The sequence below is a fragment of the Hypanus sabinus genome, chromosome 19, assembly GCF_030144855.1.
Source record: "Hypanus sabinus isolate sHypSab1 chromosome 19, sHypSab1.hap1, whole genome shotgun sequence".
NCBI classification, from domain to species: domain Eukaryota; kingdom Metazoa; phylum Chordata; class Chondrichthyes; order Myliobatiformes; family Dasyatidae; genus Hypanus; species Hypanus sabinus.
Window position 1 is genome coordinate 18,270,773 of NC_082724.1, and position 15,914 is coordinate 18,286,686.

The 15,914-nt window shown below is 41.7% G+C and overlaps 1 protein-coding gene across 1 annotated transcript in view; it reads left to right on the forward strand.

The window, feature by feature from the left end:
* Positions 1-15,914, forward strand: part of fbln2 (fibulin 2) — a 225,187-nt gene that overhangs the window by 155,327 nt on the left and 53,946 nt on the right. Inside the window, exons 10-13 of the mRNA XM_059944108.1 lie at positions 3,738-3,839; positions 4,802-4,939; positions 12,999-13,133; positions 15,652-15,789. Coding sequence (XP_059800091.1) covers positions 3,738-3,839; positions 4,802-4,939; positions 12,999-13,133; positions 15,652-15,789 — 513 coding nt within the window. The remainder of the gene's footprint in view (positions 1-3,737; positions 3,840-4,801; positions 4,940-12,998; positions 13,134-15,651; positions 15,790-15,914) is intronic.

Here is a 15,914-nt window from a genome sequence, read left to right on the forward strand (position 1 = left end):
AAAAATTGAGACAATGTTCCTCCAGAATGATATGACAAAAGCATATGACAAAACAGACTACACCAGAAAATCCACATAACATTTGGCAATCCCCAATGCAGAGTCCGGAGAGGCTGCTGCGTATTAATATCGCGCTACCATCTTAGCGCGTTCCCCAGAAAGGAGCTCCAAATCCACCAGACAAACAAGACCAAAAACTAAAGCGACAAGACCTGCACAAAACCACATAGTTACAACATATAGTTACAACAGTGCAAACAATAGCATAATTGATTTAAAAAAACAGACTATGGACACAGTAAAAATAGTCCAGGATGTTAAAAGACTGTAAGTTCAAAAGAAATCACCACAGTTTCCACAAGTCCCCAGGGTCCCAACAGACTCGCCATCCCACTCCGGCGGCAGAAGGGAATACCCCCACTATGGACTTCCACGGCGTCGCCCGACTCAGCCTCGCAGACGCAGCACACACCGAAAGCCACCTGAGTCCATCGAAAGGACTGAGTCCGTCGAACCTCCGAGCCTCTGACCATCCCCTCCGGCACAGCTTCTCCGAGCACCATCCTCTGCCGAGCGTATTAAGACAGCCCCGCCAACGGCCATCGGCAACATGACCCCGAGGACTGGGGGCCTGTTCTTCCCAGCAGAGTCCCGGACCTCACAGCAGCAGCAGCAGCAGCGAAGAAGGTCTTCCTGGAATTTCCTGATGTTTCTCCGTGCTTCCTCATCCGTTTTCAATCGATTATGATTCCGCACGGCACAAATAACAGATAATCAGTTCTGGAGCAAGCTGCGTCGCGCCGCCATCTTGGATGAATGAAGTCATCTCCCAATCTGTGACGGGTTTCACTGATACCGGGAGCACTGGATGTAGTAGATGACCCCAACAGACATTCAGGTGAAGTGTTGCCACACCTGGAGGGACTGACTCGGGCTCTGAATGGTGGTTAGGGAGAAAGTGTAGGGGCAGGTGTGGCATTTGCTTCACTTGCAGGGGTAAGTGCTGGAGAGAAATCGGTGGAAAGGGCTTGTGGATAATGGGGTCACGTGGAGAGAAATCCCTACAGGAATTGGAGGGTGAGGGGTAAGAGGGAGGGAAAGATGCTTAGTGTTAGGATGCACTTGTGGATGGTAGAAGTTCCAGAGAATGATAGAATTGAAAATACACTTGGCCTAAGATGTTAACAGTCCTATGCTATCACCAGTGGATCATCAGTTGATCTGCCTCCTGTCTTCAGGAGTTTCGGCCCGCTTATGATCAAGACTCCCTCGAGGTGGTGGGCCAGCAATGCTAAAGCACCACCTCCCACTGGTGAGCTTAACAACTTGGCATCTGCCTCTATCAGAGTTGTTGGTCGCTTCCATCCAACAGATAGTCTACTCTTCAGGTGTCTATGCAACTACTGAAGGGCTTACAAAAGATGGATACACTGTCCAACTATCTGCCCCTCTGGGCGTACTTGGTCCACACCCATGATGATCCTGTCTCCCCTGCCTCAGCTACAGCCCTGCTGGTTGATTAAATGTCTCTTCTAGTGAAGCCAAGGTCACTGAGCCCCTCCTGGAAAGTGAATGACATACTAGATAGAAAGGCTCATAGGGTAATGGGTAATGACAAGGGGAAAGCTATCTCTGTTTTGGCAGCAGGAGGGTGGGGGTGAGGGCAGAGGTGCAGGAATATAGTTGTAGTGAGTTTGAGTGAGCCCATGGTCACAGAGTTCACAGGGGGAGAGCGCTGAACTCCCGTCAAAGAGAAGATTTTAAATTTGTTCGGGGCAGGCATAGCTTGTCGAGACTTCACAATGGAGCAGCAAATCAGAAATAGAAGAGATGCTGGAATCTCTTGTGTTTGCAATAATGACACTCGTGCAAAGTGAGAGAAAAAACGAAATACAGTCCGATGTAGTGTTGGGGTTTTTTCAGCTCAGTTGAAGAACCTGGTTGTAGCTGGGACAAAGTTGTTGCTGAACCCTGATGTGCAGATCTTCAGGGTACCTCCCTCCTGATGGCAGCATTGAGATGAGGGTTTGGCCTGGATGGTGGGGTTCTCTGATGCTGGGTGCTGCCTTCCTGTTGTAGATATCCGTGATAGTGGGAAAGGTGTAACTGTGATGTAGCTGGCCAAGTCCAACACACTCTGTAACCCCTTGCATTCCCGTCATTTGAGTTTCCATACCAGCCTCGATGCATCCAATCAGAATACTTTCCATGGAACCTCTGAGAAGTTTAACAGACTCCTTGATAACCTGCTGAGCCTCTTTAAATGTGTAAGGAAGTAGTGCTGGCATTCTGCCTTCATGGTTGCATCTATATGCTGGCCCTAGGATGTTAACAATCTGCGGCGTTAACACCAGGAACTTGGGGGTGTAATGTGTACTTTTGTGGGCATAGAAAAACCTTTAACTCTCAGTGTTTTATATTAAAACTGCACATGTTAAGCAAGGGAATTTTTTCCTGGCATTGCTATCTGTCACTTTATTTTGACGTGTTGTCTTCCACCCAATCCCTTCTTCTCGGCAGCTATACACCATCTCCCCCCAACTCAGCAGTAATTGAATATTCAAAAATGTAATCAAATTTTACGTGCTTGCAAGAATGGAAGATTTCAGGAATGGGCTGGAATAGGAATGGAATGGACTGCCAGCAACAGTGGTGGAGCTGGATAGGATAGGGTCTTTCAAGAGACTTTTAGATATGTACATGGAGCTTGAAAAAATAGAGGACTATGGGTAAGCCTAGTAATTTTTAAGGTCGGGACATATTCGGCACAACTTTGTGGGCTGAAGGGCCTGTATTGTGCTGTAGGCTTTTTATGTTTCTGTGAAGGGGCTACTATTTTATCATCTCATCTGTTGAGAATGGTTCTGTGGATGGTTAAACAAGCATTCTTTTTCCCATGTTTGGTGTAAACATCATTTTTGTGCCATGTTCATCTGCCAGTACTTTAACTGGCAGTCGTGGTGTGTAAAAGGTGAATTCTTTGATATATAAAGGTCCCCAGTGTAATTTAAGTGTGTTATGACCCACTACTAGTGCCAAACACGTCCAGTAGATGTTAAGAAAGACTAACTTTGATGATCTTGTTGGGCAAGTAATCATAATCTCCATGCTCGCTCTTTTTTATTTTTGACCCGCCTAATGGATAAGGACTGTCCCTGCCAATAATCGTGCACTGTCTAACATCTGGATCCTGTTGTTTAGCAGAGACCCACCACTGAGCTTCACATGGGAGCTTCATATCCATTCCAGAGTCTCCATGACAAACTTAGGCCTTAAAATCAGGGCTTAAACTTCCATAAGATATCTCGAAAATGTCCAGAAATACTAATTTATATTCTCACATATTTGTTCCCAGTGAGAAACCACCCATCCGTGCGTACAACTATTGTTACAGTATGTCATAGATTTGACCCAGAACATAGAGCAGTACATCACAGGAACAGGCCCTTTGACTGACAATGACTGACTCATTACAATTAAATTAGTTATCATGTGGCTAACCACTATAATCCCCTCTGCCTACACAATGTCCATATCCTTCCATTTTCCTCACATTTCTCACATCTCTTAAAAGTCTCCAATGTAACTGCCTTGACCACCATCCCAGGCAGAAGAAAGTTTTCCTAACAGAACTTCCTTCTCCTAGCAGAACGTTTTCCTTTGAGCAATTCTGATGACGGTTGTAGTTTATGGCGGTGTTTCTGACCTATTGTTAAAACAAAGCTTCTTTATCACAGATGCCAGTCCATGCATGCATTACTGCAATCAAGTCGGGAAGGATATTATTTGCTCCTGTTTCTCTGGTTACAGACTGATGACAGATCAGACCTCGTGTGAAGGTAACTTGTATGTTTGCCGTCTGCAAAATGTGAAAAAAAGGACAAATAACTTTAGTTAATTTGATGTCCAAGTTCCCTGGAATTCTATCAGTGCAATGAATATCCCATCATCAAATTTTATTAAAGGCATATTTACGAAACAAAATGAAGTATTTTGAGTACCAATTCATGGTGTCTGCGAGACCACTAGATATGTGCAATGAAGTTAGTCAATGAGAAACATATAATTAATGTCACTTGTATATTTTTGCTTCTGGCATAGGCGGTTTATGAATGACGTTAAACAGTCGATAAGGCCTTTAACTAATATCCACTCAAGTATCTGCTCTTCAGTAATTATGAGGCTGTCCAGAATTTCTGCAAGGGTCATCCCAATCTTTTGCCCTAGACTAAATGGCCGTAAATGATTGTAATAGTGGATGGGATTCCCAAAAAGATTATTACAGACAGTACAGAGCTAGCCAGATTTGTGACGCTTTCAGTTAGATCAAATTAAAGTAGCAAGTACATTGGCCAAAGTTCCGCATAATCACTTTCCTTTGTCCCACTGGCCATCTTGATACCTGAAAGTGAATGACCCCCATCAGCTGTTTACTGCCCCACCACGCCTTCCCCACCAAAATAGCCATCTTTGACGATCAATGCTACAGCAGTCCCAAAGCTGATGAGCTGCCATGTTAAGAGTTCCCTCCATGTTTGCTGACTAGGCAGCTTAGTTCATGAATCTACTTTGCAAAGTAGAACGTGGTCCAATCAAACTGCTGCTGCTCTTGGGAAACGTGGCTCCATTCCATAATTTTTGCATGCTGAAAGTTTACTCACCTTTAATGCTGGCATCTTCTTTGGTGGATGCTCCAAAGGTAGACTATGTATTGGAAAGAAAGATTATGACAATATCTTCTTTGTAATCATTTAAACATACTTAAATTTGATTAATTTTCCTTTGATGATTTGTGATCTAGATGTGAATGAGTGTGTACTGGGCACACACAATTGCTCCAGAGGAGAATCCTGTGAGAATACTCAAGGCTCATTCCAGTGCATCCCAATAATTACTTGTGAGAATGGCTTTGTCTCGAATGCATTCAACAAGTGTGTTGGTAAGACCACAAGTCCTTTCTTTTGTTTATCCTGCCATTGAAATGTCTTCTCTTCAGTAATTACCAGGCTGTCTGGAATTTCTGCAGGGGTTATCCCAACCCTCTGCTGTAGACTAAGTGGCTGTAAATTACTGTGATAATGGATAGAATTCCCAACAACACATTATGTTAGGCAATGCAGAGATAATGAGTTTGTTTCCTTCTAGGTCTAATTACCCTGTGCTACAACAATGATTACATTTTAGTGAATGTGAAACATCTGAAAGAGCCTGAGGTTGTTGGAGCTGTTGTGTGAATGGCTTGTTGTGGTATCTTGGCCACTCCTGTTCCTTTTCAGCTGTTAGCTCTGACAAGAGATCACAAGATAGCAAGATCCTTAACAGATGACAGATCCTAGAGTCTTGTGTCTCCAGATCAGGAATTCAAAACAGCTCCCAGTGACAGCTCTGAGAGTCAGTAAGGTCACGGCTGACCCTGGGCCTCATCACTTTCCCACTTGATCCTTGCATCCTGATTCCCTCACTGTTCAAAAATCAGTTGATTTGAGCCATATATATACAGCCAAGCTGAGGTAGAAATTTCCGAAGATTTATAACCTTGAGACGGAAATATATCCTTGTTGTGTATTTAATATTTCAGTAAAATTTCAATCAGAATCAGGTTTATTAATAGGTTTATTGTGTCGTGAAATTTGTTAACTTAGCAGCAGTTCAATGCAATACATAATATAGAAGGAAAAAGTAAAACAATAGCAATAATAAATAAATAAGTAAATCAATTACAGTATACATATATTGAATAGATTAAACATCATGCAAAAGCCAAAAATAATATATATTTAAAAAGTGAGGTAGTGTTCAAATGTTCAATATCCATTTAGGAATCAGATGACAGAGGGGAAGAAGCTGTTTCTGAATCACTGATTGTGTGCCTTCAGGCTTCTGTACCTCCTACCAGTGAGACAAGGACATGCCCTGGGTGCTGGATGTCTTTAATAATTGATGCTGCCTTTCTGAGACACCACTCCTTGAAGATGTCCTGGGTACTTTGTAGGTTAGTACCCAAGATGGAGCTGACTAGATTTACAACCCTCTGCAGCTTCTTTCTGTCCTGCGCAGTAGCCCCTCCATACCAGACAGTGATACAGCCTGTCAGAATGCTCTCCACGGTACAACTATAGAAGTTTTTGAGTGTATTTGTTGACATACCAAATCTCTTCGAACTCCTAATGAAGTATAGTTCGCTGTCTTGCCTTCTTTATATCTGCATCGATATATATATTTGAGTAATCATCGTGTGTGTGTGTGTGTGTGTGTGTGTGTGTGTGTTTATATCTATATGTAATAGATCAAGCATTCTTGCTACCACATGATAGGGCACACTCGCTTACAGTAAGTAAGCTTAGCTGAAGTTAGACCCGCATTCTCGGACTCCCAAGTCTTCCTTTGAATTAGTTTAAAGGTTTTGAATTTACAAAGCTCAATAATCCTCATCTGTTTTCTAAATACCTTTCTCCTTATCCTGAATCTTCACCACCTACTGCTGCACTCAGCCTGTGCTAATTTAGGATGCTGTGTTAAGCTTTCTTTAGTTTCTTTAGCCACTGGCAGTGTAGAACATAGAACAGTACAGAACAGTACAGGTCTTTCGGTGACCTTTTAACCTAGTCCAAGATGAATCTAATGCTTCTTTCCCGCATAGCCCTCCATTTTTCTTTCATCCATGTGCCTATCGAAGAATCTTGTAAATGTCCCTAATGCATTTGCCTCTACCCCCCCCACCACTCCTGTGTAAGACAAAAAATGATCTTAAACAACCCCCTCCCATGCTTTCCTCCAATCGCCTCAAAATCATGCTTTTCTGTGTTAACCATTTCCCCCCTAGGCTAAAGGCACTGGCTGTCCACTCTATCAATGCCTCCTGTACACATCTATCAAATTACCTCTCAGACTCCTTGGCTCCAAAGAGAAAAGATCTTTCTTGCTTTACCTTTCCGAAGACTGGGGATTGCTTTGATAGTTTTACTGGCAAGCACTGTCCCTCAATCCAGCCAAAGGACTTGTAGGCTCCACTTTTGGACTCTAGCATCAGAAACATTTTACTCTGATAACCTCTCCACACTAATCGTTTGGGCATTTTAAGCTTGTGAAACCTGGTATTATTGCATATGACCTAATGTAAGACTGACCACAGATAATGGTTTAAGTGCCTCAGTGTCTTATTGACTGAGAATACTTTACACGGCTTAATGCTCAGTCTCCTCCAGATAGTATCTGACCTGCATAGTTTTCTCATGGCTTTCCCGGAGGTCCATCTGTCCTTGACCTCACTGCCATGGTTATCTCAGAAAACCGCAAAATCGGTGAGCAGCAACTGGGGCTCTCGGCCCCAGCCATCAGGTCACTGGATAAACGCTTGCTAATGATTGGAGACATTGAGAATTAGTTCAAAAAGGTTTAAATACATTTAAAAAAAAATAACTGTTAGAAAGTCAATAGGTAAAATTAAACTGGGTTTCTCCCCACATTCCATAAAGGTATGGTTAAAATGTTAATTGGTCACAATTCATTGGGGTATGGTTAATAGGTCGTGTACCATAGAGGTGTGGTTAATTGACCACATTCCATAGAAGTGTGGTTAATAAGTTAAGTGGTCACATAGGTGTAATTGGTTGGTGCAGGCATGTGGGACTAGAGGGGTCTGCTGTCTCCCTAAATAATAGTCTGGGTTAAAATTTAACAGTTACAGAAAAAGTATAGGTAATCAATAAGGTGCAAGATCATGTTGGAGTAGGTTGTGAGGTCAAGAGTCCAGCTTATTGTACTGGGATCCATTAATATTCTAGGTTCCTTTTCAGTTTATTTTGATGGTGCCTTTTACATAAGGCCATAGTCAGACCCCACTTGGAGTACTGTGTTCAGTTCTTGTCACCTCATTACAGGAAGAATGTGGGTGCTATAGAGAGAGTGCAGAGAAGATTTACAAGGGTGTTGCCTGGATTGGGGAGCGTGCCTTATGAGAATAGGTTGAGTGAACTTGGCCTTTTCTCCTTGGAGCGATGAGGATGAGAGGTGACCTGATAGAGTTCTGATATCAGACCTGATAGACCTGATAGGATGACGAGAGGGATTGATCATGTGGATAGTCAGAGGCTTTTTCCCAGGGCCGAAATAGCTAACACAAGGGGACACACCCAGATAGCGCTGGGTGCATGGGATGCACGGTCAGCGAAGGTGGTAAAGGTGGATACAATAGGGTCTTTTAAGAGACTTTTGGATAGGTACAGGGAGCTTAGAAAAATAGAGGGCTATGCAGTAGGGATATTCTAGGCAGTTTCTGGAGTAGGTTACATGGTTCCACAACATTGTGGGCTGAAGGGCCTGTGGCGTGCGGTAGATTTCTATGTTTCTGTGTTAAGTTTCTATACCACTGAAATGATTTGAGTTGTGCTGCCTACTCCAGCCATCCTTGGTATGTAGCTGAGGTGCTGGATACTCAGTGCTTCCTGCCCTCAGCTCTACTCCATCTCCGGTTCCAGTGCTGACCCCGCCACACTGGAATGGGAGATTTGAGTGCTGGCGTCAGATGCCCCCACCAGTCTGCTTATCTCATGTTGCAGGAGGAAGCCAGGAATGAGCTGACCTCCATACTGTAGCTGCTGATGGTGATGGAACCATTGGTTACTTAGCTGCACAGTCCACCCCATATCAACTACTGCTGAGAAAAATTTGCGCCATGGAACATTATGCCTTCCTCTGTCAATTTTTTACCATGTCTGATACGACATGTAGTTCCTCATCTACTCTTCTTGATCTTGCACACTGTTACATAGCAAGGCTGTTTTTCTAATGTAGTTATGATAAACATTTCTGTGAATGGTATGACTAAACAACTTAAAATTATAACTTAATGAATGTATAATGATTGTTTTAGAACTCAGTTATTCAATCCTTGTGCTACAAAATTTAATCAGTAAGATTGACTAATCAATCAACTTGTATTATTTTTATGAGACCACAGAGTTTATCTCTGAATCAATTGGTAAATGCATTGGCCATTTAAATACATTTGAAGAGCTTCGTGCATGTTTCACTGATAAATATTTACTTACAGAATTGATTGACCACAAGGAGGAGACTCTTAAAGAGAGATTGGATAGGCTGGATTTATTCTCAATGAATGCAGAAGGCTGAGAGGGTGACTTGATAGAGTTTTATTAAATTATGAGGGGAATAGATAGGATAGAAATAGAGAACCCCCCCCCCCCCCCCCCCAATGTGCAGGGAATCCTGAACCAGGTTTAATTGAGAATTTACAAGATTGCTCAGGGGCAGATTTTTTTACACAGAGCGTAAGGAACATCTGGAAAGAGCTGCCAGAGGCAGTGGTAGGGGCTAATACAATTTCAACAGTTTTGAAATGTTTTTTGGTAGGATGAGTGTAGAACAGGAGCTCCCAATCTTTTTTAAGCCATGGACCAAGGGTCCCAGGTTGGGAATGTGTAGAGGAATGCTGATAAGTGCACTGGTGCCAGGCAACATAGTCAAGAAAGACCAAAAAGAGTCCATTGCTGTGTTGTATGTTTCTATGATTAAACATGGGTTAACTTAACTGCAAGTAAAGGAATTTGTATTATTCTGAGCAGCACTATTGATTATAAACATGCTAAAATTACTGTAAAAATTATACAAAAATAAAGATAAAGCTTAGGACCTTGATCATGTATAGGTTGAACTGCAGCCTATTAGTAACGTGCATTACTATCTCTTCACAAGTACTTCTGTAAAAGAATGAATTTCTAGTATTGTTGTAACTCCAGGCTGATTAATACCAGATGAGGGTTCAGAAATGTCGACCATATGCAGTACAGGGACCAACGATTCGTTACTTCACCCATTACTAAACAGGAATCAAATGTAGCTAGAACTCCAGTAAGGAACTGAAACGCTGTGTGTGGCTTTTGCCGGTTCGAGTTTTGGATTTACATTTTGTGGTGGAAGCAGTATTCTGTGGGCTTATACTCGGTATAGGAAAATGTTTTAACTGGGTTGCCAGTGAGATGCATTGACTTCATTTATATGAGTTGAGAGTTTATCCGCGTTACAGTTGGTGTGGACCCGTGTGGAAATCACAGTACTCTGGCCACCCATCTGGGTTTAATCAATCTGGCCTTGCAGCAGATTCCTTTGCAAAGGAACTGTGAAGGGGTTCATTTGCCTCTGCATTTTAAATTCATCTCAGCTGAGCTCAATGACAGCAAGCTACAAAATTTTTTTCTGGTTTTGTGTTCCTTAAACAAGCCATGCTGCAGTGAAGTACCTAATTCTGTAGTTGTTTCAGCTGCAGGATGAGAAATTTGTGCTCCATTATTAGCTTATTGTTCTATGAAATGACTTGCAGCTTTGGTTGCTTTCTGTGTAACACGAGGTCGGTTAGAAATAACAAATGAATCATAACAGAAAGCACTCTCAGAGACATGCATTCGTTATCAGCCACACAGAAAATTGGGACCCACACTTCTTCATTTCACAAATTACTGGACAAGAATTAGACACTTGACTGTGATAGGTAAACATGTCAATATTAACCTTTTTGGTTTTGCCTGCTTGTGCTTCAAACAGAAGACCAGTGATCGAATGTTTATTTCCTTTCATTTTATATTTTCTGCCTTCCTTCGTTAGACGAGCACTAATGTTTAACATAGTAACCTAATCAACAGCCTGCATACCCCCGAGCTCCATTATCATTGGATTATTTGAGGTAAACAGCCCGAAGAGATCTTAATACCAGATGGCTGCTTACTGAGTCCATTCTGACTGATGCATTCTTCACATTCATGCATAAACTCATTTAAAAACATTACGTTCCTTCCTTATCTCTGCCTGGTTATTTTTGACTGAATCTAGTACGTAAATTAGAGCAACAGCTTGGACATACCTTCCAGGTACATACACGTGTTCTGTGGCACAACAGGCATCGTGTGGAACCAAAGCACAAGGTAACTACATGTGCAAAAGAGATTTTAACTCCATAAGGCACAGGAGAAGAATTAGGCCATTTGGCCCATCAAGTTTGCTCTGCCATTTCTTCGTGGCTGATCATTTTTCCTCTCAGCCCCCATCTCCTGCCTTCTCCCCGTAACCCATCATGCCCTGACCAATCAGGAATTTATCAACCTCTGCCTTAAATACGTATTCCCCATGACTTGGCCTCCCCAGCCACCTGTGGCAATGAATTCCACAGATTCATCATACTCTAGCGAAAGAAATAAAATATAAAACTCTTATAATGTAATAATTATAATATAAAGTCTATCATGGAGATGTAGCACCATAAATGGAACTCTAGGCAGGCTATTTCCTAGAAATTGGATGAGCACATTTATTTCTGGAGTTTTTTTTGCTGAAAATCGCCCATAATGTCTGATTTTGGCTACATTTTGCAGTGTTCTTGTACACAGTCCTGACTTGTGAATTTGGACCTGTCATTTTGGTTCACCTTAATGGTGAGATTATTTCTCCTATTGCATCATGCGTGTGAAATGCATCATTATTTACATAGAGTTAGAAATTGTATGAGATGGTCACTACTTCTGATCCGAAAATCCAAAAGAACAGTTGTTGCCGGAAATCTGAACTTGAAATAGAAAAAAGCAGAAAAACTCAGTCGGTCGGGTAACATCAATGTACGGAGACGCAGAGATAATGTTAAATGTTGCTGGTCTTTTGTGGGCGCTGCCTGCTCTGAGTCCATCCATCATTCACTGTTTATGTTACAGCACAAGTTCATCATGGTGAAGATGTTTCTGAATCAATAGATAAATGAATTTTGACTGCTCTCCCACCTACAGAGTTTCATCTCTTCTCATATGTTAGATAATTCAAAACACTAGGAAGCAGTTTATCAAGTTTACCAGTCAGCCAAAAATGTAATTCCCATATTAACCCTTAATCCATTGCCCAGAACAACACATTTTTTAAAACCAAAGTTTCTGAATGGTGAAATGTTCACTTTATTCTCATGGGCTTTCGGAAATCTCGGCAAAAAATTGCACGGGGGTGGCAGATCCATTCTTGCAGATGGCAATAGTTTGCTCAAGTCATCTTTTGTTCTCAACAAACTTGCAAGCACTGAAACACATTTAGTACCTACACCATGGAGTTACCCTGCACCATTCTGTTTAAGTTATTTAGTTCCATAATGTTTAGAATAATATCATCAGGGTTGAGTAAGGATTCCAGGAAATGCAGTGACCATCTGTTTTCCCACACTGTAAGCTAGCTCTCTTCTGAATAACAAACACAAGAAAATCTGCAGATGCTGGAAATCCAATGCATCTCACACACACACACACACACACACACACACACACACACACACACACACACACACACACACACACACACACACACACACACACACACACACACACACACACACACACACACACACATACACACACACACACACACACTCACACACACACACACACACACACACACACACACACACACACACACACACACACACACACACACACACACACACACACACACACCATTCAGCAGGCCAGGCAGCCTTCATGGAAAAGAACAAGCAGTTGACGTTTTGGGCTGAGACCCTTCATCAGGACCTTCATGATTTCTAGCAATTTTCTCTTGTTTCTGCTGAGTTCCTCCAGCGTTGTGTGTGTGTCCATTTTGAATAATTTCCATGTTGGATTTTAAGAATTCACGTTACCATTTGTTGATGCAGTAACAAAAGCAGAGAAATCTGCAGATACCCAACAAGTCAGCAGCATCTGTGGAGAAAGCAGCAGAGTTAGCATACTTTGGAGTAGATTTCAATGAAATATTTATATGAAATGTCAATATTTTTCTTTTAGAGTTCCAGTATTTCGTTTTTGTGGCTTTGATACATAATTGCACATAATTTCAACATATCAGGACGTAATTCTGATTGGCGAGTTTCATATTTATTTCACATTGATTTATGTGGCAGATTTAAAATTCAATATCTTGACAATATGATAACAATGTTCTATAATATTTTCCTGCAGATATCAATGAGTGTTTAACAGTCTCCCAGACGTGCAGTTTTGGAGAAATATGCATAAATACAGTGGGCTCCTTTAAATGTAAGAAGATGCTTACTTGTGGACCAGGCTTTGAACAAATGGACGATTATTGTCAAGGTTTGAAATATATATGAAGTACTTTAATACTTAATTTTCTTAATCTGTGACTTTACATATTCTTTCCAAATACATATTCCCTATTGTTGGTACTGCATGAATTATTAATCCTGAATCCTGGATGAAATTATCCAGAGAATTCAAGGTTAATCCTAATAAATAATAACCTTAAGCTGGATTTGAATTGAGTTAAAAGTTATTATCTTCCTACCATATTTACTGGGGACCAGAGCAAAAAGTACTAAGCACCTGAGCATTGTGATGCCCATAACTGTGACTAGCTTGATGATTGCATTATTTGATTGAGTTGACTAAAGCTATGGCTGATAGACTGGGCTTGCAGTTTCTGGTTTTCTCTGTGATAGCCTTGGTAGGAATAGTCTCTATACCCTAGATTGTCCGAACAAGTCTTATCTTAAAACACTGAGGACGTCCATCCTTTCTGGTGTAGTCTCTCATTGGCATTCTGCCAAGTCCAATAAGAAGAACAGATCTAGCAGCTCAAAGGTGGGTAGTTCTGAGGTGATACGACTTTCTGCCACAATCTGAAACGTTATTTACTTGTCTCACCTCTTTTCCAACCCAGGTGCCAAGTGCATAGTTTCCATAAGCCTCATACTGAGAGCCTCGCCAGTACGCTTCCATTCACTCCCTGGGACATCAGATAAGAGCACCACTGAGCTTCCTGGCCCTCAGCTCTGACTCCAGAACTAGCCCCACAGCCAGCTAATCCATCCCAGATCACTTGCAATGCCGATGCATCCCGAATGTTTAGTGTGTCCTCTCCACAAAAAGGCGGAGTAAATCCAACCCTACTGTCCCTATCAAACAAACACCAATAATCATCTAAGTGATGGAATCTTGCCAAAACGGACTATGCAGGAGATGCTCGGGGACCTGAAATTTGAGGGCATTATGAAAATATGAGATAGGAAACAAAAGGTTGGAGATACTTAGCAGGACTAGCAGCATCTGTGGAGTGGGAAACAGAGTTAACATGTCACATTGAGGACTTCTCATCATATATGAAAATAATACTACGATGACTGTAGGCCGATTCTCTCAAGGGTCTTGGGTCCAGGCTGTACAGCAATTTTATTTGTATTTTGCTAGAAGTCTGTCTTCTCCTCCCAGGCAGTTAGTAACCTGAATGGTAGTATTGCCTATCAGATTCTGAATTCAGAATCTGAGAGCCTGCATCAACCTAGTGGGAGAACCTCCCCTGTGCAGGATTTAAGCGAAGTTCCAACATGGTCCTATTGACTCCACAGGATCTTGACTGACATGAATACCTGAGCCTTGTGGAAGTTTCAGCTGATGGCCAGTGGTGATAAAACCATGGATTGTTGGGAATGGGGCTTCTTCAAATTTTAACTGCTTCCTGCTTCATTTCTGCTCCATGGGAGAAGTTAAAACTCTTTCCATGTGGTAACAAGGTTTTGGCTAATTTCCTGGGGTTATCCCCTTGGCAGCTTGGGACTGACATAATGGTGGGCACTTAAGTTTATTGAAATTAACTGTAAAAATAAACATAGATATATGTGAGCATTTCAGCCTAAACTCATGCAGAAATATTGTGCTGTAAGTCATGAAGCATAATATTTAATGCAGCAGCAAAGCTGTTGCAGAGCATTAAATTCCCTAGTTTGGTCACCTACATTCCAGACTTCATAATCAACAGTCAGCCGGAAACATATTTAATGATTTTACTTAAACCAGTATCCCAATTCTACTAGCAGTAATTACCCTAGCGGGAAACCCTGTAGTTACATTTACCTTCAAAATAGGATGCTTCCTCCTCCTTGTGGTTGAATAGCCTAACTACAAAAGCAATTGGCAGACAGGAAAAGATCTGCAGATGCTGCAAGTGCAAGCTGCACTTACAAAATACTGGAGAACCTCAGCAGGCAGGCAGTATCAATGGAAAAGAGTACACTCGACGTTCCGGGCCGAAGCCCTTCAGGGTCTCGTCCCGAAATGTTGACCGTAGTCTTTTCCAAAGATGCTGCCTGGCCTGCTGAGTTCCTCCAGCATTTTCTGTGTGTTGACAACTGACATAGCTGGAATAGGATTAGGTCATTGTTCTGTGGGGTAGGACCGAGGGTGGTGGTCAAAATTGATGATCCTCACAAAAATCTGCTACCTATAACACAGTCAATTTGATTACCATGCTTAAAATTGCTAAGTTCCCGATATCTGCTAGAGGTAGAAATGTATATAGGGAAAATATCAACTAGCTAATATTAGATTGCCTTTGAATATGAAAGATAGTAGATGAACTCAAGTCCAATGAACTTTTAGCTGTAAAAATCCATAATGATTTTGTGCTTTTTCTGAAGAAGGTAAATTGCCTCTGAGTTACCTTCAGTGCTTGTGTAAGGACATGCTCTGCTAGGAGTGAGTAATTCTTCAGCTCATATCCCTCTGCCTGATGAAATAGATAATATGGCAGTGCTTCTCTTTGCGATCAGCTTGCTGCAGAGCAGTGCGTGCTGATGCTCTCTTTTACCATTTTCAGATATCAATGAATGTGAGCAAGGCAATCACAACTGTGCGGTCAATTATGAATGTCAGAACACTCCAGGGTCATTCCGTTGTCTTTCAAAAGTGCAGTGCTCCGAGGGATTTCTGCAGGACTCACAAGGGAACTGCCATGGTAATCGACTTTATAACAATAGCTTTTAAAAGGAACATTATGAAAAAAAAACCAAGATTAATGAAATATTGAATCAATGCTTCTTGCAGGGCATTGTGCATTATATAGGTTGTTAACATAAATCC